The sequence below is a fragment of the Lobosporangium transversale genome (genome assembly GCF_002105155.1).
Source record: "Lobosporangium transversale strain NRRL 3116 chromosome Unknown BCR41scaffold_8, whole genome shotgun sequence".
Lineage (NCBI taxonomy): Eukaryota > Fungi > Mortierellomycota > Mortierellomycetes > Mortierellales > Mortierellaceae > Lobosporangium > Lobosporangium transversale.
Genome location: NW_019028986.1, coordinates 569,894 through 595,448, shown reverse-complemented (window position 1 = coordinate 595,448; position 25,555 = coordinate 569,894). Strand labels below are relative to the sequence as shown.

Below are 25,555 nucleotides of genomic sequence, written 5' to 3'. Positions count from 1 at the left end.
ATCTCTCAAGAACGTCATTAATGAGTTTGAGCCCACGCCCATCAACTTTTTTGTTGGTCTGTGTGACACGTTTGATGATAATGACGATGATTTACTATCAATCGAAGCAATGCAGACAAACGCGCTCACGTTGAACGTACACCCGCGCACTTCGATGCCCAATGCCCAATGCCCATCAACATCAACAACAACACCACCGCCACCAACAATAACAACAATGGCAAAGCATTATCGCGCTAAATACTACCAGAATTTCAGTGATGACGCACATGAATCCTGTATTTAATCACATGAGAGGTGTACTTACATCTCATTGCCATAAGCTATAGTCCAGTTTGTTTAATTTCTCGATAGTAAGTCTCACTGAGTACTCATCCTATCGACTGCCTCCACAGTATGATCGTGGCTGAGGAGTAAGGAAATGGAACCACTAAAGCCCCAAGATCATCACTCTGTTAGAAATAAGAAGAACTCAGCTTCCTCCTTCCTTCCCTTTCTTTTTTTCGTCTTCTTTCTACATATCTATAGGCTATCTGCTCTTTTTGCCGAAACCTCACTATTTACGAAGACAAAAGCTTAAAAGCTAAGAACGCAATGATCTCTATCGCCACCAGCGCGCTAGCACTCTTATCTGCAGGTTTCTATTTCGATGGCAGGACCCGATTCTCGCGTGACCTAAAATTTGGCATTCCGGGCATGAAAAATAAGTACTGGTGAGTCTTATGAGAACAGGCAAAAAGAAGTACTTGTCCATACACAAAAATGTCACTCAACTTCAGACACCAATCAAATATACCATTAGGCTCGAAAAACTTATAGCCAACAACGATATCAGTCTCTACAACCGATTTGACGATCAATGCCATCGCCGTCCCTTCGCGCCTGCCATTGTCTTTGAAGGCTGCACATACACCTGGAGAGATGTAGAACAAGCATCCAATCGAATGGCACACTGGTATATCTCGAAAGGAATATGTCCCAAAGATCGTGTGGCCATGTACATGGCCAACTCTCCTCTCTTTATCTTCTCTTGGCTGGCTTTGCTCAAGATCAAGGCCGTACCAGCCTTTATCAACAACCAAATCACCGGAGCTGGTCTTATACACTCGCTCAAGGTTGTAAATGCGAAATTCTTTGTATTTGACTTTGAATTCTTTAATATCCTGGAAGAGTCTATTTCGGCTATTCGAGATGATCTTGGTTACTCCCTTTATACAATCACACCAAAAGAGGAGGTGTTGGTACGATTTTATCAGTATGGATCGAGACCAGGGCCACAGCCTTTTGGTTTTATGGATTGGGAACGATATGAAGCTACCGGCTTCCCACGAGAGTCTCGAAAAGATGTGGATATTAGCGACCCAGCAGGTCTTATATTCACTAGCGGCACCACCGGACTTCCAAAAGCAGCTGTCATGGACCATGGGCGATGCACATGTAAGCATTGCCTTATCCCCTTTTTTCTAGATAGGCTCCAACAACACCAACAAGGATGGCCCCCAACACTAATAACTCTCTATTCTCAATTGAACAAACAGTGATTGTGGCTACCTGCGTAGCCATTGCCAAACTTACAGAGAAGGATCGCCTGTATGATTGTTTGCCTTTATACCACACAGCAGGAGGTAATGACTATGCCTCATGCTGCTGACATTAATAATTACCATGAATACGAATAGGAATATTTATTAATATCTATATATATATATTTTCTTCCTTCAACTCAAGCCATTCTTGGCGTTGTTCATACTTGGATAACAGGGGGCACTGTTGTTTTAGCTCGAAAGTTCTCGGCCTCGACTTTCTGGAAAGAAGGTATGTTATTTAACAACAATGGCAGATCCATCCATATATTAAAATACCAGTATAAAAGTATATTAACTAGCTTTCTGTATATATATAAGTCAGAGAACAAGAAGTAACTGCGATTATACATATAGGAGAGCTCTGCCGATACCTTTTAAATACGCCGGAACATCCTCTCGATAAAGCAAATAAGGTCAGGATTGTACTTGGCAATGGCCTACGCCCTGACGTCTGGCTCAAGTTTCAAGACCGCTTTGCCATTGACAACGTTTTCGAATACTATTCAATGAGCGAAGGTAAAAACAAAAAAAAAAAAAAAAAAAAAAAAAAAAAACGCAAAAAAACTTCATTTAGGCTTGGATTATATTAATAATATAAATTTAAAAATCTCATGACAGCGGCTTCAAGCGCTCTATTCAATGTATGCGGAGGGGAGGATGGCGCCGGCGCTGTAGGGTAAGGTGCCTGACAATGAGACACCACTCTGAAATCAATACAGCACAGCACCTTCTAACAACCTTTATTAACTTAATAGATTCCGAGGGCCTTTCATTCGGTGAGTAGCTGAGTGAACCTTTGTCAAAAACTGTATCATCTTTACTTTTTTTTTTTTTTTTTTTTTTTTAAAAAAAAAAAAAAAAAAAAAAAAAAAAAAAAAGCTTCCTGGGCTTTATTCAATATGTACTGACATAAAAGATGGCATGAAAAATACCGTTGTCTGAATAGCACTATCCAACCGGGGGTTCGACTTGTCAGAGTTGATACTGACAATGAAGAGCTGATCAAGGACAAGAACGGGTTTTGTATTGAGTGTGTACCGGGCGAGACGGGCGAGTTGATCAGCATGGTTGATAACAACAAGAGCTACACACGTTATGTTGGCTACTTTAACCAGCCAGAGATGTCTAAAGCAAGACTAATTCAGGATGTGTTCCAACAAGGTGATCAGTGGATGCGGTCTGGTGATCTTCTCTATCGTTCAAAGGATCATTTCTGGTATTTTGCAGATCGTGCTGGCGACACATTTCGATGGAAGGGAGAAAATGTCTCGACAGCTGAAGTTGCTGATAGACTGGGTTGTATGGATGGTATCGCCGCATGCGCAGTATATGGAGTCAATATTCCTAATCATGATGGTCGAGCAGGGATGGTGGCCATTGTCTTAAAGGATCACTTTTGGGAACTGGTGATTGTCGATAAAGATGCAATGCCGAGGTTTAGAGAGTGCGAGAACATAGTTGCTCTTACTACTACAGATGTTGCTGATTCTATTGCCATCACTACTACCATAACTGAGCAACAGAATACGGACCTCATACTAAATGACAACAGGAAGTTGAATGAGAAAGCTCTTGAAGAGTTCATGGGTCGACTAGGTGAGCATGTTAGAAAGCATCTGCCTTCTTATGCAATCCCGCGATTTGTACGTATCTGCCAGAAAGAGCTTGAGATTACAGGAACATTCAAGAACAAAAAAGTTACACTCAAGAAGGAAGGCTTTGATTTGTCTAAGGTTGATGATCGTTTATTCTGCTGGACTCAAGGTCGTTATGAACCTTTTGGGCCGAATGAAAGCATTTTAGTCCTTGCGGGCCGCGCACGCCTTTGAATTTTTCGTCTTTTGGACAATTAGTGGCGACTTCTTGTCTTCTTGTCATATGTATTAAAAAAAAAAAAAAAAAAAAAAAAAGCATTTCATGACCTGTAGCTGCAGCTGTTTTTAATGCTATTTCAGAAAGAGTCGTATTACGATATAACTTCATATTTGACACGATGATCCCATATAGCAAGTTTCCATCGCTTATGTACAACTCGACGCATTTCTTGAACAAAAAGTTCAGCCATAGCCATCTCTGTCGTGCCAGAGTTATTTGAAGTAAGGGTCACCCACTGAGATATTTCTCTTATGATAGGATGCCACCGACTCGAATCCGATGTATGTGCCTTCCTTATGTATTTGTTATCCTTTTGGGAGCTCGATCTCGAGTCAGCCTGATTCCTAGAATGTATTTGTAAAAGACTGCTGACATGAGCCATGATGATGGGATCAACTGACTTTGGAGCCGAATCCGTCAACACTGCCAGATCACGCTCAAGAAAAGGTAATAAAAGCACCATATCGGAGGCATGGATTCGATCCGCTAGTGGATATTCACTGGGTGGGTAAGGAGCCATTCCTTTAATGTAAATCTCTCTTCGAGTAGGAGGGCTACACGGAGTTTCCTGATCCAAGGATTCACACTCTTCTTGCATAACATGACTATTGCCTGGATCGGTATAGTCGGTGGGGGCTAGCGATGACGTTGAAGAGTAGAGAAATGGGGACTCATAGTCGTGGTGATAGCTATCAATAGGCGTTGTAGACCTGGATCGTGAACGAGACCGTGATCGTGAACGTGAACGCGTAACGGAGGAAAAATGAGGTCGTTTGCGTCGTTGCTCCAAGTCTGTACCATTACTCCTCTTATGTGAAGCCTTGCTGGACAATTCTGATATTTCGGGGCTTGATGTTCCATCTAGAGTAATTGAACTCGATCCGTCAGTGCTTTCTTCGCCTCCAGTCGGTTGCTTAACGTTAGTAACATTCTTGACAACATTCCTCAGAGCGGTCCTCCATGAAACAATATCAAAGGGCATCGGTCTAGCGGCTGACGATGTGCGCTGTGAGTTCGAGGGGTGTGATTGATGTTCTTCGGTGGTGATTTGAATGGTATTTATGATCCCCAATCTAGTATTTACTCCCCAGTGCAGCTTGGCCGGCGTTGTCTTGCAAAGGGGGCATTTCAAAGTAATGTCAAACCATGCGGCGATGCAAGCAGCACAGAATGAATGGAAGCATGGTGAAAGGTATACTCGTTCGTCGCAATGTGTCAGACAGATTGCGCATATCGCCTTGTCTGTTTCGAGTTGGGCTGTTTGATGTTTGTCATCATTTAACATGCTTTATTGTTGGATGGGAGTAATAGATGGAAAATATATATACGATGCTTTTATAAAATGAAAATGTTTATGTAATAATGTTTTTAAATAGTTTTTTTTTTTTTTTTTTACATGACATTGATGATAAGACAAATTAAAAATCATTTGGTGACCTTGGAAGTGGACTTTTTCCTACTGGAGCGCACAGGGTCGAGCGGAGGAGAAAGTTGGTCTTCATCATGACGGCGGTCTAGGTAGTCCACTACCTGATCAGAGATGGAAATTTCTGATTCATCGTGATGTTCGTTCTCGTTATCAGAGTCATCCAAGACTTCATCATCCTGAACAGTCAGCGTCTCTTCATCTTGCGGCTCTACGACTTCATCTTGAGATAGTTCTGTTTCTCCATCACTAGGAACATCCTCTCTTTCCTCTTCTTGATCATTACTATCAAGCGTTTCTTCAGAGCTTGTACCAATATCTGCATTATTTATGGGGCCAGTACCACCCTGATTCGATGACTGTAATTGTTGTCGAGCCCTTGATTCTGGTCGGTAATCCTTCAAGGTGACAGGACCCAATTCTTCCGAAATTCCACTAGATGGCCTATTAAGCAACTCATCCATCTGTTTAGCATCCACCAACTCGGGCTTCCTGTACTTGTCTCCTACGACAACACCCCCTTGTTTACAGTCGAAGCCCATCAACTTCCAATTAGAGGCGCGTCCTCTACATGAATAGCACATAGCGCATCGCTTCTGAATAAGTGGATCACAAATTGAAATGGACGTCTGAAAGTTGCGGTTGTTTTTGTTTTCCTTCAGCTCAGCTCGAATACGGTTAATACGCTCAAGCATTTTGATAGGATCTTCACGAGGATGGCGCAGAAGACTCGGTTCATTATCAAAGTGTTTGGCGATCAAATCTTCTTCGCATACGAATGCGCCGGGTTGAATGCGAGTGTCATGTTGGGGTTTGATACCATAACCATGCAACCAGATACCAAGAGATTGAGCACTACTCGCGACAAAGAAGCGAGGAGCAGGAACAGCCAAAAGGCGGACAATATCACGAGAAAGCGTTATCAATGTGCCGTCCGTGAATGGTGGTATTTCTTTTAGATCCATGTCATCCAGGCGTGTGTTGGGGACATTTCTATTAACCGAGAGCAGCAATAAACAAACTTTGGGTTAATCATAAAGTCAATGTGTAGGAAGCCGTGAGAGGGATAGAATAATAGAACTTAATAGCAACATCTCATATAACATAAACGTACTTGAAGACGAGTCCTTTCCAAAAGTATGGCTTCCTGCCCTGTTTGTAAAGCTCCCCTGATAAAGTGTCCATCCTGACGAAAACATCATCATCAGTTTTGACTAAGTAATCGAAATCAAATTGATTAGCCCATTCAATAGCTTTGTACAACTTTTGACTCTTGGTGTCAGGTCTGTCCGGCGCAGAGACAATCAAGAGGTCTCCCATTCGCTTATACTCCTGCTCCAGTTCACGTTCGAGCTCTGGTCCAGAGTTGCCAATGATAAAGCGATATTTCACGACTACAGCCTTGTTGCGTGGGCTCGGGAAGAGTTTCAAGGTCGTTTCACGGAAAAGTTGTCGATTGAGATATCCCTGAACTGTGGAGGATGAGAGAACGATCATAGAAATCACCATACGACTGTCTTCCTGGCGGTCAATATCCTTCAAGAACGAACCAGCAACACTTGAGGGTGAATATCCACTGGGCGACTGGTCTATTGAGCCACTCATGATCCCGTTTTGACTTCGATCTTGCAAATAGCCATTGCCACGTGTAATGATCAGCATCCACGAACAAAGAGCCACTATTACAAAGGGTACAACCAAAAAGCGAGTTGCTGAATGTCCATTGATCTCCCGTCCCATGAATCCGTCCTCAATGGCATGATTCGCAAGCCGTTCTGAAAGCTTTGGAAAGCCTGCTGCATGAATTTGCGATTTGAACCATGGAAGATAAACAATAACTAATAGAAGAAGGCCTTGACCAAAAGTAATGAGAACCCAAGGCCGTGTCGGTTCAGTAACAGGCCTAGAGGTAACGATGATTCCAATGACAACCCAGCTGAGAAGATGCGCCAGCGCAATCCTCAAGACGACATTTGAATGACGATATGACTGAAGAAGTCGTTGAATTAGTGCTGTTGTGAGTAAGAATGCCCAAAACATGGACAGGCCGCACTAAAATCCATAAATACATCCATCGTCATCAGGTGCGAAAATAAAGAGGGAAAATTAAAAAGGATTAGAAAACATCATGAAACAAGCATTACGCCCATCTCCAATTCAGGATCCTTTCCATTCACAACAAACAAAAAACAAAGAAAATGATGAAAGGAACTTGCCCACCTATGGAAAGGAGAAAAATAGATAATGATTTGCCATGAGTTAAGATGGCGACCGGGCACAACATATATCATAAGTAAGATACATGTCTATGTCTAATATCATTGACAGGCAGCTTACGTGCTTGCGACCAAAAAGTCAGAGCTTGTTAACGGTACTTCATCACTCGAGCTACGGTAGGATGATTCTCGATACTTGTTACGTTGTAATTCCAAAAAGTCACTGTCCTGGGCAGTTGAGAGACTGTAAACTAACCCCAGGAACCCCGGCATGGAAGCGAGGATGCGGAGGAGAGTCAAGGTGAGGCTGTTGCGTGGCCGAGAGTGCCCGTGTCCGAGATGCGAATGGGTTGGGAAGAAGCCATTGCCCCCAGCACTACCACCATTAATGCCTCCATGCCCTGAACCTGGTCCAAAGCTGTGGCGCTTTTCCACTGGTGGACGATGAGGATCTTTAAATGACATTGCATTGTTGGCATTAGCTGATCGGGGAGAGCCTCGATTATGTGCCTGAGAGAGATTGTGAGTGTTGATTACCAAGTGATTGGAGAGAGGACGAACAGGGGTGGATGGCATGATGATCCCTGTATGTATTTGGGCACTAGTCGCAGAAGAGGAAAGTTGTGGCCAGGTGGAAGTGGCAAGGAAGAGAAAGGAAAGAAAGAAAATACGCTGAGCCTCGACAGTTTAAGGGGGAGACAGACAGGAAATGATGATGGAGTAAAAAAAAAAGGAAAATGAATCAGTTCAGCCAATTGTGTAGAAAAAGTTGTTGGGTAGTAGACGAGAAACAGTGACAGGATGACGGTAAGCTAAAAGCTTCCTGCTTCATGTTACAGGTGTACATCCAAATTAAATTTTCCTTGCACAAATATACATTCAATAGTCTACATCGAGGCGAGGAGGCAAGGGCTCATCACTTTCCGTATCATTTTGTCAATTTTTTTTTTTTACCTGCCTTTGTCACAACTGAGCAAACGCACTGCCTCCGATCCATACATTCGCACCGCCTCTCTTCCCTTGAACTATTTGTGCGCATTCATGTTACTTTTGACTGTTTTCAGCTTTGGGCCTGACTGTTCTGGAATTTTTTTGTGTGTATGATCTCAAATACAAACAAGGAGCATGAGCCCTATCAAGACAACATACAAAAAAGGCTTTCTAAAACTCACTACATTTGAAGTCATAACAGAAATAAAAAGAAAATGGATTTATTATAATGAATGATCATCGGTCAAAAAGTTTGCAAAACAAAAAGAAAGGAAAGGGAAGAGCTGTGAAAGAACAAAGCAAATTATGATTGTCCTCGGATTCTATCGAGTCGCACTGATGGTCCATTGTTTGTGGTTGGTGTTGAGAGCGTCTCGTTACTTCCTTGGTGCGGTGAACCTAGACGACTCTCCTCTGCATGGAAGGTATCCAACTGGCTGCCTAGATCTACATATCTGAGGGAATAAGAGAATTAAAAATGAGGAAAGAGTCAGAACAAACGCTCTATCAGCAATGGTCATTCATCCCATAATAGAAAGTTATCAACTATCCACGATAACTTACTTGATAACTGGCTTATCTGGGAGGTTATAGATATAAGTAGCGCTAAGGACGAGGATAGTGCCAAAAAGGAAGATGGTACCGATCTTGGAGCCAAAGAGTGCTACACTGGCAATGGCACTGATGACGATTGAAATACTTGTGGCAAATCCTTTCAGAATGTTGTCTGCATACTTTAGTACCACTGCCACAATGAGGCCACCTGCAGACTGACAGGCAATTGCAGTGACAACCAACATGTCGTATCCTGCAAAGAAACCTTGTTCCGTGACGCCCTCGCCATCCTTAAGATAAATAGCCAATAATGAAAAAGGCAGCGAAAAAAATGATAGCTGAATATTCCTGAGCCAAATTGATCCCTGAGTGTTTTTAAGAATCTTTTCAAAGTACACGCCTGCAAGACCTGAGAGGACGCAGGCAATCATGACCGCCATCAATCCCACAAAGACTTCTGGGCGATCATTAGATGGCGCGGCAGCTTTATAGATATCGTTCTTTTGTTCCTCTAGTAATGCGCCAAGAGCCGACGAAGTTGCATCCAGATCTGCCCCAGCGCTTTTAGATCGTTGTGCGGCTCTGTTATTTGACTCCTCGACACTGACGAGAGCGATCCCTGCTGTGAGCATGACCAGGGCCAACCACTTGAGAGCGGGCAGAGTCCTGTGAAGGAGTAAGACCGAAAAGAGGGCTGTGGTCAGGATTTTGAGTTGATAGGTGACCTGAAAAGTTGAAGGATCAAGTGCGTGCGAAGCCACGTATTGGAGATTGTTTTGGATAGCGTAGAGCATGGCAGGAATAGCAAGCTTCCAGGCGTCGCCACCAAAGACATCATTCAGAAAATCCTGTGGGTAGAAACGACCAGTGTCCTTGATGGTCTCATGAATGGTCATGGCTGTGCACACAATCAACTTGACGATCTCGTTGATGAAAACAGCAGTAGATGAATAAAAAGGCTTGCGACCGACACCCTGCGCCAGAGCCATGACGATGATGAGACATGAATTTTGGACCGATAACACAACAAGTGAAATGTATTTGAGTGGGATCCCACCCAGAGAAGGCACTGATGCAGACATTGTCTATGCTGCAATTGCCTGAATGTTATAAAATGTGAAATTAAAAAATGTCGGAAACAAGCTGATGAAGAAGAGGATGGAGAGAGAGAGAGAAAAAAAAAAAAAAAAAAAAAAAAAAAGAATTTAAATAGTTGCAAGAGGAAGATAGTGATGATGAGATGAAGATTGAGCAGTCAATGTAGTCAGGGCAGTTCGACTAAAGGAGACAAACTAAAAAAAAAAGTGTTTTTGGGAATCTGGGCTGGCTTGTGCCTGTCTTTCTTGTCTGGCGGTGCAATTGGGCGAGAAAGAAATCTTTGTGAGATTAGAGAACATGTTTGCGTATTTTCCACATGGACAGCTATTACATGTTGTGTTGTCTTAATGTTTGGCACGTTAGACTAAAATATCATATTAACCATCCTTTCCTTCTGTCCTTTCTCGTCCGGCCAAGCACTCAAAGTACATCCGAATCCATTTCCATCATCATTTGTATACTAAATAAGACAGATGGAGTGATTAAGAAAGGCATATAAATATACATCTCTGGCGCAGGACAGCACAGCCTGCTTTTTCTCTGCATCAGCAGAATGAAGTCAGGAATGTTCATGTACATGAACATGTATATAAATACCCATACCATTTCATGAAAAACGCCAATCTACTTGATCCATGTCTATTCATAGTTCAAAACGTTTCATATTGTGCAAAACTTGCTTCAATTCTTCACTGAGTAACGGAGCACGTGCGTTCATTGGCCCAAATGTTTCATCATCAAGTTACACAGAAATTATAACTGAGAGAGCAAAGAGGATTTTCCTTTGGCGCAACTCCATGTTTTTTTTTTCATTTTCTCCTCTTCGCCCTATAGTGCATTTCTCAGTTGTTAAGCTTAATGATCTGCCGAATTTTGTTCCTAAGACTGTACTCCTGCTTCTCTCTCTTGCCCAATCTTAACAAACCATTTTTGTTTCTATTTTACTCGTCATTATCTCAGTGCAACATTATAAAAACAATGGGTACTGAACAATATCATCAACGCTCGTGTGTGCGACGACATCAAGGGAAGATTGCTTTCCTCAAGCTGTTGGTTATTGCAACCGCTGTCGCCGTACTCCTAGCTCTTATAACATCATGGGAGAAAAAGTCCTCTCAATAACAATAACATTAACAATGACCCTTAACGTCCTTATTCCCACACCTATCACTCCTAATCAGACTATCACTCCCTTCCAAGGATGACTCTGCAAAATGCAACGCCTACACCCCTGCTTTGGATGAATCCTTTGACTATGCCTCAGGCAGAACCAAGAAGCGGGTGTCAATATCGGTGGATGGCTTGTTCTAGAGGCCTCCATCACCCCTTCTCTCTTTAATCCTTATATTTCCAAGGGTGTCGTAGATGAGTACACGTTGTGCAAGCACTTGGGACAGGAAGGCGCAAAAGCTCTGCTTGAAAAACATTATACTAGCTGGGTTAGTGAAGAGACCTTTATCCGCATCCGCGGCCTCGGCCTTAATCACGTTCGCATCCCCATTGGCTTTTGGGCTCTGGGCACTCTTAGTGCTGATGAGCCTTATGTTCCTAGTGTCTTGTGGAACTATCTCCTCCGGGCAATTGAATGGGCACGTAGATATGGTATCCGCGTCATGGTTGAACTTCATGCTGCACCTGGTTCTCAAAATGCTTGGAACCATTCAGGTCGGTCAGGACAGATCAATTGGATCAATGGTACTGGCGGCGCCGTAAACGCACAACGTACACTCACGTATCTCCAGCAAATGGTAACCTTCTTTTCTAGTCCGGATTATGCCCATGGCCCTATCATGGGCTTCTTGAACGAGCCTGCTGGGTTTATGATTGGCGGTTACAAAGTCATGACCTTGGTATACACAGGCACTTGATGTCTTCCGCACCGCAACTGGAATAGGCAAAGGCCCATTGGCCATTATTCACGATGGCTTCCTTGGCCTGTGTACTTGGAACGGCTTCTTAGCAGGGGCTGATCGCCTTATGATGGGTACTTATTTAGCTTGCGAGCTCTTGATGTGTCAATAATTTTCTACGTGTATAACAATTTCAGATATAAGAAGAGGGTGTTTGCTAATTTTATAACCTAAATTCGTGAAATACCTATTGGGACTACCGTTGTACTATAACTACTTTAGATACCCATCAATATATCATGTTTGACGATGGTTTGCTGCGCATGAACCAGACTAGACAGCTACAGTTCGCATGTCAACTCTGGAGTACAGACGTGGCGACTAGCGTCAGGGCATTCGGTCCAACCATGGTAAGCGAATTCTCAGTCGCAGCCAATGACTGCGCCACGTATTTAAACGGCATCGACATGGGCTACCGCTGGGATGGTACGTTCGATGGCGCACCTCCAGTGTTACCCAATAGCACATGTACCAACGATAATGCGGCCACGTATGATGCGTCCTATAAGCGTTTCTTAAGTAACTATTTCCACGCACAGATAGAAGCATTTGAACAAGACTCTGAACGGTTTTATTGGAACTTTAATATATATACATATAATAGTAATCATAGTAACCCTAATAGCGATAAGAGTACAAGAACAAACAAACCGTATCCAAAACTTTAACATTAGTGCTCTCCATTTCTCTCGCGTTGTTCGCTTCCACGTAATAAAAGGGCATGGTCCTATTTGTGTTTTTTTTTTTTTTTTTTTTTTTTTTTTTTTTTTCGCAGGCAGGGCTTTATTTCTTATTGTACATGTTTATTTGATTGTTGGAGATAAGGAGTGCCTCTGAACTCTACTACACCTCAATCAATTTATCTTCAGTACATTTCATATACTTTCATTTTTTTTCTCAGAATATTGCAGCTCCTACGACCTGCAAGTGTTGTCAAAGTATTCTTGGCCTTGATTACTGACACACTGACTTCACCTTGGTCCTGATCCCACTCTAATCCTTGCTTTAGTTTTGTTACATCCTAACATTGGTCTTGGCTGCATATTTTACAGTTCACCTGTTGCATAAAAGTTAAAATATATTCCCATGAAAATATAAGATAAGATTATACTCTTCATGATATGAGCACCGCATAAAACCATAAAAAAAATACCTTATATATATATATATATATATATTGACGGTTGTATATCTTGCACGTTCTAGATCCCCAATATACACGCTCTAGATTCTAGAAAACACGCCTCATGGATACTCTATTTATGGGGCCCGTAGACAAACCTATAGTTATGCTTTGGTATGAATCTGAATAAATGCCCTACGGATGTGGTGTGTACCCACATCTTATTCTTACTTTTGCTCCTCTCCTACTTAACTACTTATCTGTCTAAATTTTTTCAAGCCTTGATGGGAAAACTTAATCGGGAGTATTACTATTAATTACTAAGGCGAAGGTACGCGTCTTGCCTAGGAATCCAGTATGCGCTATCCTAGGCAAGACAAAGCATATGTATTGGTACGACTAAGAAATAAACAAGAAGATCAATGAGTAACAACACCTGACAACACTCTGAAGCATTATAAAGATGATAAGCAAAGCTGCGGGTGGCGAATACAATTTGTACTTACAAGGAGCTACTATACAGTTTTTTATATGTTTCATCCGACTTGGAATAATCTCCATAATCCCTTTGGCCCTGGGACGTTGGCGACGCGTTTTTCCATAGGAAGTTATGTACGGATTGCGCAACCTTTTATAATTTACTTAAAAAAAAACTTTCAGAAGTCACCTTGAGCCCAGTGAGGCAATGAGTATCAGGATTATGAACCTATCCATATCTCTCGTTCGAAAAGATTGTCAGAAATGGAGAGAGTACTGAATTATTATATATATACATTCTTTCCCAGGTACCTCAGAAAGAGACTGCATTGGAGAGAGTAGAGTTTACTTGATACAAATGTTTTTTTTCTACGCGTACAAATATTTGTGTGGACAGTGCGCTTCGTTATTGGTTTGTGAATAGAAAACGATAGATCCGCAGTAGTTTGACGGCTATGTAACGCGAAATGGTATTGTGGCGATGGATGTATACAATTTTGTGGAACCGACGTTATAAGAGACGGCGTTTATAACCGACAACAAGATAAACTTTTTTCACCCCGACGCGGCGTGTCTTTAATGAAAGAACTGCGGTTCATAGTACATGTACAGTACAATCATTCTACTTTCTCTAGTCCTCACCTCTATCTCTCTCTCGCTCCTTTAATGTCGCCTACTCTGTCCTCGGCGAACGCACAGCTATATAAAGGGCCCCGTTTGCTCCTCAGTTTTTCCTTACCCCATCACTTTCCATCTGCAAGCAAGGTAAACAGCCTACATTCATCTCACTGGTTTGTTGCCTCTATAGTTAGCCCATGTCCGCGTTTCGTCTAATCACCCATACCCTCTCCTTAGATCATGGCTTCTCTATTCATCTATATAGGACATTAGCCGCCTCGTCTCTCTCTTCGCAGTCTCCACCCGCAAACAAGGTAAGAGCGACTCTCTCACTTTGTTCTCGGCACTCGAATTTTTTTGAAGGCTCATGTCGTCCTCACATACATACACACTTCTTCCTCTAAAACATAGTTAAAACATGAAGTTGACCGGTTTCACCTTGGCTTTAATGGCAGTTGCCGCAGCTGAAGCAGGCTGCAGGACAATTGCTTTGAATGGCGCTCCATTTGTTATTGCAACATTCAGCGACACGGCCTGTTACAATGAGAACTTCAGAATAAACTATAAGAATGATGGCGCATGCTTCGATATTCGTAGCAGCAAATCCTTCATCTTTGAGTCAGCATTGAATTACAACAATGAACACCTGTGCAGGATTAGACTTTACAGCGATAATGGCTGTGGTAACCAATTCGGAACATCTCTTGGACACTGGATGAAAGAAACTGTGTCACAACCAATTGAGAGCATCCGTGTTTCCTGCAGAGGCGAGCCTTACTTTTAAAGCTCTTTACTTTTTTGCTTTTATCAAAAAAGAAACTGATATAGGCTTAGTGTCTTTAAGACAATAAAGATAAAAATCTTCCCCCTGGAACTGATGCTCTTCAGCAAATCGCGACGGTGATTTTTAATTCTTCGATATCATTATGCCATACATTTACACTCTGAGTCACTCTCTCTCTTTTTTTTTTTTTTTTTTTTTTTTTTTTAATATTACTTAAGAGAACAAGTGATCACCATACAGTAGATTAGACTGTGTACATGTGGGTAAGTAGCGCTGTCTGTTCATGTATTTGGGCAATATATCAAGGGAGGGCATGATCAACTTCCTTAAACTCGTCATTTCTTAAGAGAAATTGTTGGTGCATTCTGCACCAAACCTATTGAAGTAGAGACCTAAAAAAAACCCCAATGTCGAGTGACTTTTGTATCCAGCGATCAATTGAACAATATCTATTTTCATAAATGATATTCCCAGGACAGTGGCATTGTCAATAAAAATATGATGAATTTGAGCCATTGGTACGATGACGTAATTGCGATTAGGTCGAATCAGTTGAAAAAAAAAAAAAAAAAAAAAAACCGTTGAGAATAAGCTCATGTCCTGAAGTACTTGGATGTGTCCAACCTCTACAAGGGTTCTGGTCCAAAAATTAGTGTGCAGCCAGCATCTGATCTTCCAGGTTGAGTCATGCATGTATTTCATAAGGATCCAACTTCTCGATCTCTCCATGTTCATCCAGTTGGTGCTCCGAATACCTGTATTTTTGGTAGTTACGACGCTCTGTTTGGAAACAGAAAAAGTAACGCGTCTCTCTCCAGAAAAGGAAATCAGTTCATATCTTTCCCAAAAAGCTCACGCCACTCTTGTAAGTTCCAAGTTATAAGTGGCGTGAGTTTAAGTTTAACAAGACTGAACTGGTCCCTCTCTTATTTTTTTTTTTTTTTTTTCTGCTCATTTCTCATTTCTTCTACATCCAATTTCTTCAATGTCATTGATCCATCCTGTCCTCATGGACAACTCAATCGCTCTCTTGGGTGTATTTAGTCTGTTAACTGTCTCTTTGGCAGGCCATGTCTTTTTACGGTTCCGTTCGCACAAGTCTGTGCCATTCGACGTCGTGATGCCCGAAGGTAAGTAAATTTATTCTACTTTTCGTTTCCAAAGCACCAAAGTAAAATCCTTAATAATAGAGGTATTAAATTATTGATGTGTTAAAACAACATTGACCATTATTTGTACTTCGTGTCATTATGCATTTTATCTTTAGAGGCTTTGCCCGGTTGGAAGGGTGGAAGTATCTTGTCCAATCCTTGTCTCCAGGTAAGATAATGGAGTCATGGATCTAAACATATTTATGTACGCTACGACCACATCCCTAGTACTAACGGCACATCATGTTATATCCAATATACACTATCTAGGACTCAACACAACCTGGTCAAATCATTTGCTACGATCCTTCGACAGGGCGTCATCTCGCCACCATCCGCGCTCACACTAAAACAGACGTGGATCTGGCATTGGACAAAGCACGGAAAGCTCAGGCGAAATGGCGTAACACTACATTTGCGCAACGCAAGATCGTCCTTCAATCTCTTTTAGACTTTATTCTTCTTCACCAAGAGTCTATCTGTCGGGTTGCGTCTAGAGATACAGGAAAGACGATGGTTGATGGAAAGTTTGGAGAGATCCTCACGGTTTGTGAACGCATTCGTTGGACATTAGCTCATGGAGAGAAAGCTCTCCGAGATGAATACCGCGATCCCGGATTACTTATGTTTTACAAAGCTGCCAAAGTGGAATACCGTCCTATGGGTGTGGTTGCTGCTCTTGTGTCCTGGAACTATCCCTTCCACAACACATTTGGACCTCTCATCACGGCAATCTTTGCTGGAAATGGTATTTTGATCAAAGCATCGGAGCAAGTCGCTTGGTCAACAACAGTCTATTTTGCCAAGATTGCACGGACATGTTTAGAGGCCTGTGGACATGATCCAGAACTTGTTCAATTCTTAGTGGGCTTTCAAGATTGTGGCGAGGCTGTGGTGGCAAGCGGTGTTGACGGCATTACATTTATTGGATCTCCTCATGTCGGTACCAAGGTTGCCACCGCTGCAGCTGCCAATCTAACACCGTGTGTACTTGAGCTAGGAGGCAAAGATGTTGCAATTATTAACAAAGACGTGAATTTGAACGCCCTTGTGCCTATTCTGATGAGAGGCGTCTTCCAAAACTGCGGGCAAAACTGTATTGGTATCGAGAGAATCATTGTTCACAAAGACCTACATGACAAGCTTGTCGACATGGCTGGCAGCCGGATCAAGCAACTAAAACAAGGCCCGCCTTTGGAGATCGAAAATATTGATTGTGGCGCAATGACCATGAGCGGCCGTGTAAGTAAAGTTTGGAACCTCAAGGCCTATCACCTGCTTTGTAAACGGATGACTGGGGCTGATCACGTATTGTCATCCTTTATAAAATAGGCTGAGGTCTTAGAGCCCCTAATTGAGGATGCTGTAAACAAGGGAGCTACGTTAATATGCGGAGGAAAGGGTTTTATTCATCCTCATTTCCCTCAGGGTCAGTTCTTTACCCCTACGTTGATCACGAATCTTCGCCCCAACATGAGGATTGCTCAGGAAGAAACGTTTGCACCGATTATGGCTATTTTCAAATTTTCAACACTGGAAGAAGCCATTTCAATCGCTAACTCGTCGATTTACAGCCTTGGCTCTAGTGTATTTTCACGCAATCAAAAGGAGGGACTCTATATCATGGATCGTCTCCGTGTCGGCATGAGCAATCTGAATGATTTCGGTGTTAATTATCTCTGTCAATCATTGCCATTTGGTGGTGTAGGAAAAAGCGGTTATGGTCGCTTCGGAGGTGCAGAGGGCCTTCGAGGTGTCTGTCATCAAAGGTCGATCACTGTTGATCGTTGGCCCATGTTGATTCAGACATCCTTACCACCTATACTGCAGTACCCCATGAATAATGTGGGTGATGCCATTGTCGTCACTCGTGATTTAGTCAATATTATCTACGCAGGATGGTTGGAACGTATCAAGTCCGTCTTCGATATTGTAAAGGTTTTGCTTTTAGGGTCGAATGAACCAGAACAGCTGTAGGGGTTTTTTTATTTTTATTTTTTTCATAGAAGAATGCATCAATGATAGTCTCCTTTAAATCTTCTTGAGCATAATACAAACCAGCTGTAAATAGCTACAGACCTTATTTCCCATTAACGCATTAAGGACACGTCGGCTTGTTGGCTAGTACTTTGATTACAGCCATGGCTTTATTAGATAACAATCTGTGAGTTGATCTTCACAGTATATATTAAATTTTACAACTGAACAAATCTTAGTAATAGATCAGTCTACGGCATCAATTCAGAGGTTAATTGGGCAATAATATTCTTGTAGAATAAACCGACAGGTTATGTAACCAATTATTGTCCTAGGTCCATAGCATGACAACTCGATTGGATGAAGACTCACCGGCAAAACATTTGTTTTAAATAAATAAGAGCCAAGCGCGTGTCTTCAAAAACACAAATATTGTCCAACCACACTTGCCATTACATCAAAAAAAGTAAAAGATGGGGGAATGGACAACGCATCATGACCAAATAAAGCGATAAGACAATAAAACAGAAAAAAAAAAAAAAAAAAAAAAAAAAAAGTAGACTCTCAACTAAGCTGAAGCAATGTTCTGGTTCTACTGAGCAAGGCACGTTCACTGTTTACTGGTTGCCAGCGTCTGTTTACATTCAAGTCAGTGGAAGTTCGGCAGAAAACATTATAATTAACACGCTCTTTTGTTCGTTTCTTACTTAGTGTTCAAGCACATAATCGCAACGAGAGTTTATCCTTTCGCCCAGTCTGTTACAAAAATGGACAACAGTAGCCAGAATGGTGGATAGATAATCCACAACTCTTTAATAACATGGCTCGCTATAAAAAGTCGTACTATCAAAGACTCTTCTTCTTTCTGCCTCTTGCTCTCTTCTTAGATCATTGCTCCTCTCTTTCTTCCCTACCAGCCCTTTTCAAGCGCATCTGTTCCGCTCTGCCTTTCTCTTTAATCAGAAAGAAAATCTATGTCTAATTTTAACACCAATAGCACGAAAGTGGATTTCCAGCAACTGAGCGAACGCCGCCGTGAGGCCCTGGCCAAGATCGACAATGCAGAGTTTGGTTGGTTTCACATCCGAGCTTGTCTCGTCGCTGGTGTAGGATTCTTCACTGATGCCTATGATCTCTTTGCTATCAATCTGGTGACACCCATGCTGGGGATCATTTACTTTTCAGACGGTACTCTCCCTCCTGATTTGGATTTGGGCATCAAGGTTGCTGCTTCTATTGGAACATTTATTGGTCAAATCGGATTTGGTTACCTCGCTGATCGCCTGGGTCGCAAGAGAATGTATGGCGTTGAATTGATGATTATCATTGTGGCTACCTTGGGTCAAGCCTTGTCTGGAAACGGCTATGTCCTCTCACTTCCTGCTGCCCTGATCATATGGCGTGTACTTGTCGGCATCGGTATTGGAGGAGACTACCCTCTATCTGCTGTCATCACCTCGGAATTTGCCACCACAAACCGTCGTGGTGCCATGATGTCTGCAGTCTTTGCGATGCAAGGATTTGGTTATTTGACAACAGGTGTTGTTGCCATCATCCTCCTGGCCGCTTTCAAGGATAGCATCATAGCCAACCCCCAGAACCTCGATTACGTTTGGCGTATCCTCATTGGCTTTGGATGTATCCCCGCGCTTGTTGCCGTCTACTTCCGTTTGACCATCCCAGAGACTCCCCGCTACGTGCTGGATATCGAAAACAACGTGAACAAGGCTGAGCGCGATGTTGCTAACGTCCTCAAGGAGAGCCACAACCATCTTCAATCAGAGGAAGATGAAAAAGCCGCCCACAATCCTTCCACTGTTAAAGGATCTTTTTCCGATTTTTGCATTTACTTTTCCAGATGGGAGAACTTTAAGATTCTCTTTGGAACCTCCATGGCCTGGTTTGCGCTCGATGTTGCGTTTTATGGTATCGGTCTGAACAACTCTTTTATTCTATCTTCGATCAAGTTTTCGTCTATCAAGGGTGATAACTTCAGCTCCTGTTGGAATGCTGCTATTGGTCAAATCATTATTGTCCTACTTGGCTCGGTCCCCGGCTATTGGGTGACTGTGTTCACGATCGAGCGCCTTGGACGCATTAAGATCCAGCTAATTGGATTTACGATGTCCTGCATCCTCTTCTGTGTCCTTGGTTTTGCCTATAATCAAATCAGAAATTACTCGACCGCACTCTTTGTCTTCCTCTTTGCTGCTACGCAGTTCTTCCAAAACTTTGGTCCTAACGCCACGACGTTTGTCATCCCCGGGGAAGTCTTTCCTACACGCTATCGTTCAACTTGTCACGGCATTGCTGCTGGATCAGGCAAACTTGGAGCCATCATTGCCCAGGTTGGCTTTTCTCAGCTCAAGGATCGTGGTGGTCCCAATAACTTCATCCCTCAGTTATTGCAGATCTTTGCTTTGTTCATGTTTGTGGGTTTGGTGGTGACTTTCTTCATCCCTGAGACGAAGGGCAAGACCCTTGAAGAGTTGTCCAATGAAAATGAAAATGGCAAAAGTAATCCATCACAACATCGCAATAACGCACTAAGCGAGGAGGAAGAGAAATAAGTTTGTGTGATTTTAAAATACATTAATGTAAACATCTGTATTAACCTATTCATTAATAAAAACTAAATTCAACTCAACACCGCCACACTTTGTGCAATTGGCGCAATCGCGCGTCGAAGTCAAAGGAGCAGTCAACTGCGTGCGTGAGTTCACGCACATTCACATTCACACATTTCTTTCCTTCCTTCACATCTCTTTCACCTACTTGCTTTGCATCTTTTTATTTAATTGATCGCAGACCAAAAGATCATATGTCCATCACACAAGAAAGACCAACGCTACTTATTGAGTGTCTAGCGCACACTATCTCGTTTTTACAGTTCAATCAAGTTCCAACTCTTTGTTCTCTGCTGCGCGTCAACAAGGCCCTGTTTGAGCTTACGGCCCCTATTCTCTATCAGAATCCATTCCTCCTTGTCCTTAATCATCGCACCTGGCCTGAAGCTGAAAAGACTGAGCGCCTCGTCTTCCTCTTGCGACTCTTCCTTAAAGAGCTAGATCCCAATCTTGTAGCAGAACTGCCTCCTTTGGTCATTTACGACTTTGAGGATGAGGACAACGAGGAGGACGGATACAAGGACGAAAATGGTCAAGACAACATCGATGCTGTAAATCAGGAGCGCCATAGGACCTACGCTTCTCAAATTGGTAGTGGCTACTTTTATCATTATCGGAAGCTTGATCATTCTTTTCTGGCCTCTGGCGCAATCTCTCAACTCTTTGGAACGAGCACTCGGATCCAAAACCAATCCATACTAGCACAGCTGGATAGTATATTTCTAAGACACTGTGGCAGTCGTGCTAGCTCACTATGTCTCTCATCTATACGGGTTCAACAATTTGTTGGGTTCATTCCCATGCTTGGATGCCTCAAGCGACTGGAGATACATCATATCAAAAGAGTGACGCCACAAGTCCTTTCAGAGCTTGTGGAATGGATCAAGGAACATGATCGTGTTCATGGTACACTTAGAGAGCTCCAGATCGGGGGGTTGACGGGACTAATGGATATGGAAATTTCTGATCAGAGCAGCTTGAAGGAGCTCGTACAACTTCCCCAGGCATTCAGGACACTCCGCGCTCTTGATACAAGATCCTGGCGTGAGGCTTGGTCCATGATTGACTCTATTCCGGTGGAAGGACTAGATAGACTTGTGATGGATTATGGTGAAGGACAAACAACCAAGGATACCACTAGCTTTTTATTACGGTGCCGATCGCTTAAAGTCCTTGATCTTTTCATCCCTGGGCCGGATACATTCCAGGGTATTGCCAAGCTCTATGGAGCACGCTTCATGGATCAGCATCAAGGATCTGTCTCTGAAAAGCGATCTATCGGACAGGCAGAGCAATTTCATATACCCTCTGTAGAGCGACTGTATATTTCTGGCAATCATCTGAATCTACGGAATGCTTTGGATGATGCTGCTGTTGGCTTTTGTCAGTCGCTGAGGGTATTGAAAGCAACTTCAATGGTGCGTCAATCTGTTCCAAAACCAACGTTGACATGGGGGCGACCACTCCTTCAGATCCATATGCCGTTTCTGCAAGAGCTTCAGCTTCAGGGAGATATTGCACTGGAATTTCATTTCAGCCTACTGCGATGTTGTCCAAACCTCATCGCGTTCAAGTTAATGGCCAATGGCGAGGAATCGTGTGGCCGGATTGACAATCCGATAGAGGAGATTCTAACTCTAAAGAAACTACAGACGTTGCAACTATTGGGACGATGGCCATTAACAGTATCGTTTCTTCAAGGAATTGCGCATAACCTCACAGGCTTAAAGATGTTGGACCTGGCAAGATGTTTTGGAGTGAAACTGGACGATGTGATGGAGGCAGTATGCGGTATGGAGTTCCTTTGGCGTGTAGGCTGGGAAATGAATGATGAGTTTGATCAAGAGGAGGAGATCAAGAACAAGCTGTCGTATTGGCATGAGAGGACACCAAGCATTCGGGTCGGATTTATTCACTGGGATGAGTTTTATGCATAACGTTGATTCAGAATTAGAAGGAATACATGTTTATAGGGCTTGTTTATTTTACGCATTGTGTTTATATAGGTTCGAGTAATAGAGAGCAAGGGTATTTGATTAAATGTCAGAGCACCCAGTTTTGTAACCATGACTCCAACACGAAGATGAACGGAGAGTGAATGGAGGAATTTTTTTTTTTTTTTTTTTTTTTTTGTTTTTAAAATGTTTAAGAAGGCGGATATGCCAAAAAGGAGAGGATCTGATAACAAACAAATAAACAAAAGACTAGTGAAGAGACTGGCACTGGAGAATGGAAAAAGAACTTGAGGAAGTTTCTATGGATCGGTTTAGGTTGCGAGCTGAGCGCCATGGATGACACACATGTCGATCTGCAGAACTAATTGAAGTTCATTCATTTGAACACCATGTAACGGATTATCATTTAGATATTCCTGTATAGAATGTATGTAAGATGGCTTACACTTTGCATTACATTAGAGTTAGGAGAGTTGCTATGGAACAAAATGCTCCGCATGTATTACAAGGACTGTAACTTTCTTTAAGTAATGTTAATAATAATTTCTCCCCCACCAGATTTACGCCTTAAAAAGGATCTGATAAGGACACTGAACTGAGATAATATTCCTATTGCTTTTGTTTATTTTTTTCTGTTCTTTCCTTCTTTCTTTCCTTCTTTTGTCATTCACGCATTGACTTTACTTTTTTTTTTTTTTTTTTTTGTTTTTGTTCCTTCATTCCTTGACAGTTTTACAATGCTCATCTTTCGTTCTCTTGCGGCGGCTCTTTCGCTCACATTATTCTCAACCGCAGCTCTAGCACTTCCTGCAGCCCCATGCCACGGTGGTCATGATGGCGTTTTAACCTCAGCTATGGGCGAGACCCACGAACAGGCTGCAGGTCTTGCCCGCAAGCTCATCAAGAACACTGGCGTTGGCACGTTTATGAGCATAATGAACGACCACTACAAGGATGGAGACCTTGAAGGTATAAATTTATTGCTCTTGACGCGCAAACAGAGAAAAGGGAGAAGAGGAAGGAGAGAATCATTCATATAATGATTCATCATTGCTGTTGCTTATAAAGAAAGGAAAACTTTTTTTTTTTTTTTTTTTTTTTTTTTTAATGTAATGTAACATCACATTAGGCTATCCCTTTGGAAGCGTGGACTATTATGCTGATGATTGCGAAGAGCCAGGAACTCCATTGATGTTACTCTCGCATTTGCAAATCAATGTTCAGAACGCGAGAAGCCAAAACCGCGTCTCACTTGCCATTAGAAAGTACGTTGCTGATTATTATTATTATTATTATTATTATTTTTTTAAAAAAAAAAAAAAAAAAAAAAAAGCCTTTGGAGTGTTTGTTAACGCTAAAATAACACTTTGTTTTTCAAAAAAAAAAAAAAAAAAAAAAAAAAAAGACTTCCAGGCCCAGATGAACGCGGTAACCCTATGGTGGATCCTCGCGTTACTTTGCTAGGACATTTGGTTCCTCTTGAGGAGAAAAAGGTAAAAAAAATAAAAAAAAAAAAAAAGTTGACAGTAATGTTTGTCTTGTTGTTTTTTCTTGTGCTTCTACTGACCAAAGTACTTTTGACACTTCTTTTTATCATTATTACTATTATTATTATTGTTGTTGTTGTTGTTGGATGACAATGTGTATAATTGTAGCATGCCAAGGCTGAGGCATGCTTCTTGAAGCAGCACCCAGAGGCCAAGTGGTGGTTGCCCAATAGAGGCTTCCACGACTTTAAGTGGTACCACCTTGAAATCGAGGAGATTTATTATATTGGCGGATTCGGTGGCATCCATTACATTGGATGGATCGATGTTGATACATACTACGAGGCAAAGCAACTGAAGGAGAACAAGCCAGACAGCTCTTTAGTCCGTTTCCAGGGACAGTGGAGATCATGAAGAGAGAGAGAGAGAGGGTTAGTTTATGATGTTTATTTACAAAGGAATAAAAATGCAGAATCCTTCCAATGGTTTTTTTTTTTTTTTTTGTTTTTTGTTCTTTGTTTTTTCGTTTGTTTCCAAGGTGGGATTTGAAGTGTTAAACAATGTAAAGAACAGTCGAGATCATGTGCACACGTCTTTATGTACAAACAAGGTTTGATGTTGCGCAACGCCTGTACGTGAACATGACAATTGAATAAAGACAAACTCTATCGATAATATATACAGTATATATATAAAAATGTAATTTGTATAGATATACAATACAGATATACAAATATATAATATATATATTATATATATATTATATATTTGTAATATTTATATATGATTTGGATATGATTTGGATATGATTTGGATATGAGATGTCTATGATATGGTGATATGGATATGATTTGGATATGATATGAGACAGGAACAAGACAAGACAGGAACAAACAAAAAACAAAAACAAGTTGCAGTGGAAATTGCCATGTCAAGGTCAAGTGTAATGTAATCTCTTGGATTACAGGCCCAGTTCATGTACACATCAAAACTTATTTCTGGGACACAACAAATGAAAGCACAAGAACTATAATGTACATTAAGACGATGTAATGATTGAGAAACCGGAATGGATGCAGAAAAGGGGATCTTTGTCTTTGGGAATCAGATCAATGCCTGCATATCCATCGCTTTGTTTCTTTGTCCAATCCACTCAAACACAACAATGCAAAAAAAAATAAAAAGTTCCCAGAAAGTATAGATTTTCTTTTTCTTTTTCTTTTTCTTTTTCCCATGTGGCATAAACATGGCTTATTTGAGTGAACTAGTCCATTCAAACACATGGCATGGGCATGGGCATGGGCATGGGTATGGACATGGACATGGAGGAAGAAGAAGAGAAAGAAGAAGAAAAAGATGAAAGAGACGATAAATTATTACCTCTTCTGTACTCTTCATGCATTGATGAAAATAGAAGGAATTGCTTCTTATTCGGTCATTCTCTTCATTCATTGCTTCCTTCGTTGAACTAAATTCAATTGACAGCATTGACAATCCAACCATTTCCTTTGTCCATTCACCTTTCTCTCCTCTCTTTCTGCTTTCCTTTTTCCTTTTTCCTTTTCCTTTTTTTTTTTCTTTTCTTTTTTTTCTTTTCTTTTCTTTTCTTTTCTTTTCTTCTTCTTCTTCTTCCACACATGCACACATCTGTCATATACATGTGTCCTTCTTTTCATCTTTGATCTCTCCTAAGCTTCTTT

The 25,555-nt window shown here is 41.8% G+C and overlaps 9 protein-coding genes across 9 annotated transcripts; 6 read left to right on the top strand and 3 right to left on the bottom strand.

The window, feature by feature from the left end:
- Positions 1-722: 722 nt before the first annotated feature.
- BCR41DRAFT_333531 (hypothetical protein) lies at positions 723-3,415 on the top strand (the record flags this gene model as incomplete). Its single annotated transcript, XM_022021894.1, has 7 exons — positions 723-1,437; positions 1,539-1,625; positions 1,729-1,815; positions 1,905-2,102; positions 2,205-2,262; positions 2,503-2,965; positions 3,143-3,415. 7 exons carry the CDS (start codon positions 723-725, stop codon positions 3,413-3,415), a joined length of 1,881 nt encoding a protein of 626 aa, XP_021883912.1.
- Positions 3,416-3,497: 82 nt separating this feature from the next.
- Positions 3,498-4,790, bottom strand: BCR41DRAFT_348744 (hypothetical protein). The gene has a single exon (XM_022023356.1). The coding sequence runs from the start codon at positions 4,744-4,746 to the stop codon at positions 3,553-3,555; it is 1,194 nt and encodes a 397-aa protein (XP_021883911.1). The 5' UTR covers positions 4,747-4,790; the 3' UTR covers positions 3,498-3,552.
- A 72-nt stretch (positions 4,791-4,862) lies between these two features.
- BCR41DRAFT_348742 (hypothetical protein) lies at positions 4,863-7,850 on the bottom strand. Its single transcript, XM_022023355.1, has 4 exons — positions 7,225-7,850; positions 7,190-7,193; positions 6,002-6,939; positions 4,863-5,880 (listed from the first exon to the last, which is right to left on the bottom strand). The coding sequence occupies exons 1-4, from the start codon at positions 7,677-7,679 to the stop codon at positions 4,887-4,889; spliced, it is 2,391 nt and encodes a 796-aa protein (XP_021883910.1). The 5' UTR covers positions 7,680-7,850; the 3' UTR covers positions 4,863-4,886.
- A 620-nt stretch (positions 7,851-8,470) lies between these two features.
- BCR41DRAFT_377044 (nucleotide-sugar transporter-domain-containing protein) lies at positions 8,471-9,730 on the bottom strand (the record flags this gene model as incomplete). Its single annotated transcript, XM_022027081.1, has 2 exons — positions 8,471-8,540; positions 8,658-9,730. 2 exons carry the CDS (start codon positions 9,728-9,730, stop codon positions 8,471-8,473), a joined length of 1,143 nt encoding a protein of 380 aa, XP_021883909.1.
- Positions 9,731-10,624: 894 nt separating this feature from the next.
- On the top strand, positions 10,625-14,658 carry BCR41DRAFT_420170 (glycoside hydrolase superfamily; the record flags this gene model as incomplete). Its single annotated transcript, XM_022029858.1, has 6 exons — positions 10,625-10,855; positions 11,011-11,494; positions 11,607-11,730; positions 11,879-12,146; positions 14,140-14,188; positions 14,299-14,658. Exons 1-6 carry the CDS (start codon positions 10,725-10,727, stop codon positions 14,656-14,658), a joined length of 1,416 nt encoding a protein of 471 aa, XP_021883908.1. The 5' UTR covers positions 10,625-10,724.
- Positions 14,659-15,615: 957 nt separating this feature from the next.
- BCR41DRAFT_348736 (Aldehyde/histidinol dehydrogenase) lies at positions 15,616-17,915 on the top strand. The gene is made up of 4 exons (XM_022023354.1): positions 15,616-15,788; positions 15,926-15,978; positions 16,080-17,051; positions 17,142-17,915. Exons 1-4 carry the CDS (start codon positions 15,644-15,646, stop codon positions 17,784-17,786), a joined length of 1,815 nt encoding a protein of 604 aa, XP_021883907.1. The 5' UTR covers positions 15,616-15,643; the 3' UTR covers positions 17,787-17,915.
- Positions 17,916-18,661: 746 nt separating this feature from the next.
- On the top strand, positions 18,662-20,402 carry BCR41DRAFT_348735 (phosphate transporter). Its single transcript, XM_022023353.1, has one exon. The coding sequence runs from the start codon at positions 18,761-18,763 to the stop codon at positions 20,354-20,356; it is 1,596 nt and encodes a 531-aa protein (XP_021883906.1). The 5' UTR covers positions 18,662-18,760; the 3' UTR covers positions 20,357-20,402.
- Positions 20,403-20,527: 125 nt separating this feature from the next.
- BCR41DRAFT_348734 (hypothetical protein) lies at positions 20,528-22,481 on the top strand. The gene has a single exon (XM_022023352.1). The coding sequence runs from the start codon at positions 20,608-20,610 to the stop codon at positions 22,348-22,350; it is 1,743 nt and encodes a 580-aa protein (XP_021883905.1). The 5' UTR covers positions 20,528-20,607; the 3' UTR covers positions 22,351-22,481.
- Positions 22,482-23,062: 581 nt separating this feature from the next.
- BCR41DRAFT_384733 (pyridoxamine 5'-phosphate oxidase-domain-containing protein) lies at positions 23,063-24,287 on the top strand. Its single transcript, XM_022027605.1, has 4 exons — positions 23,063-23,337; positions 23,498-23,633; positions 23,774-23,861; positions 24,024-24,287. Exons 1-4 carry the CDS (start codon positions 23,106-23,108, stop codon positions 24,267-24,269), a joined length of 702 nt encoding a protein of 233 aa, XP_021883904.1. The 5' UTR covers positions 23,063-23,105; the 3' UTR covers positions 24,270-24,287.
- The last annotated feature ends 1,268 nt before the right edge of the window (positions 24,288-25,555 follow it).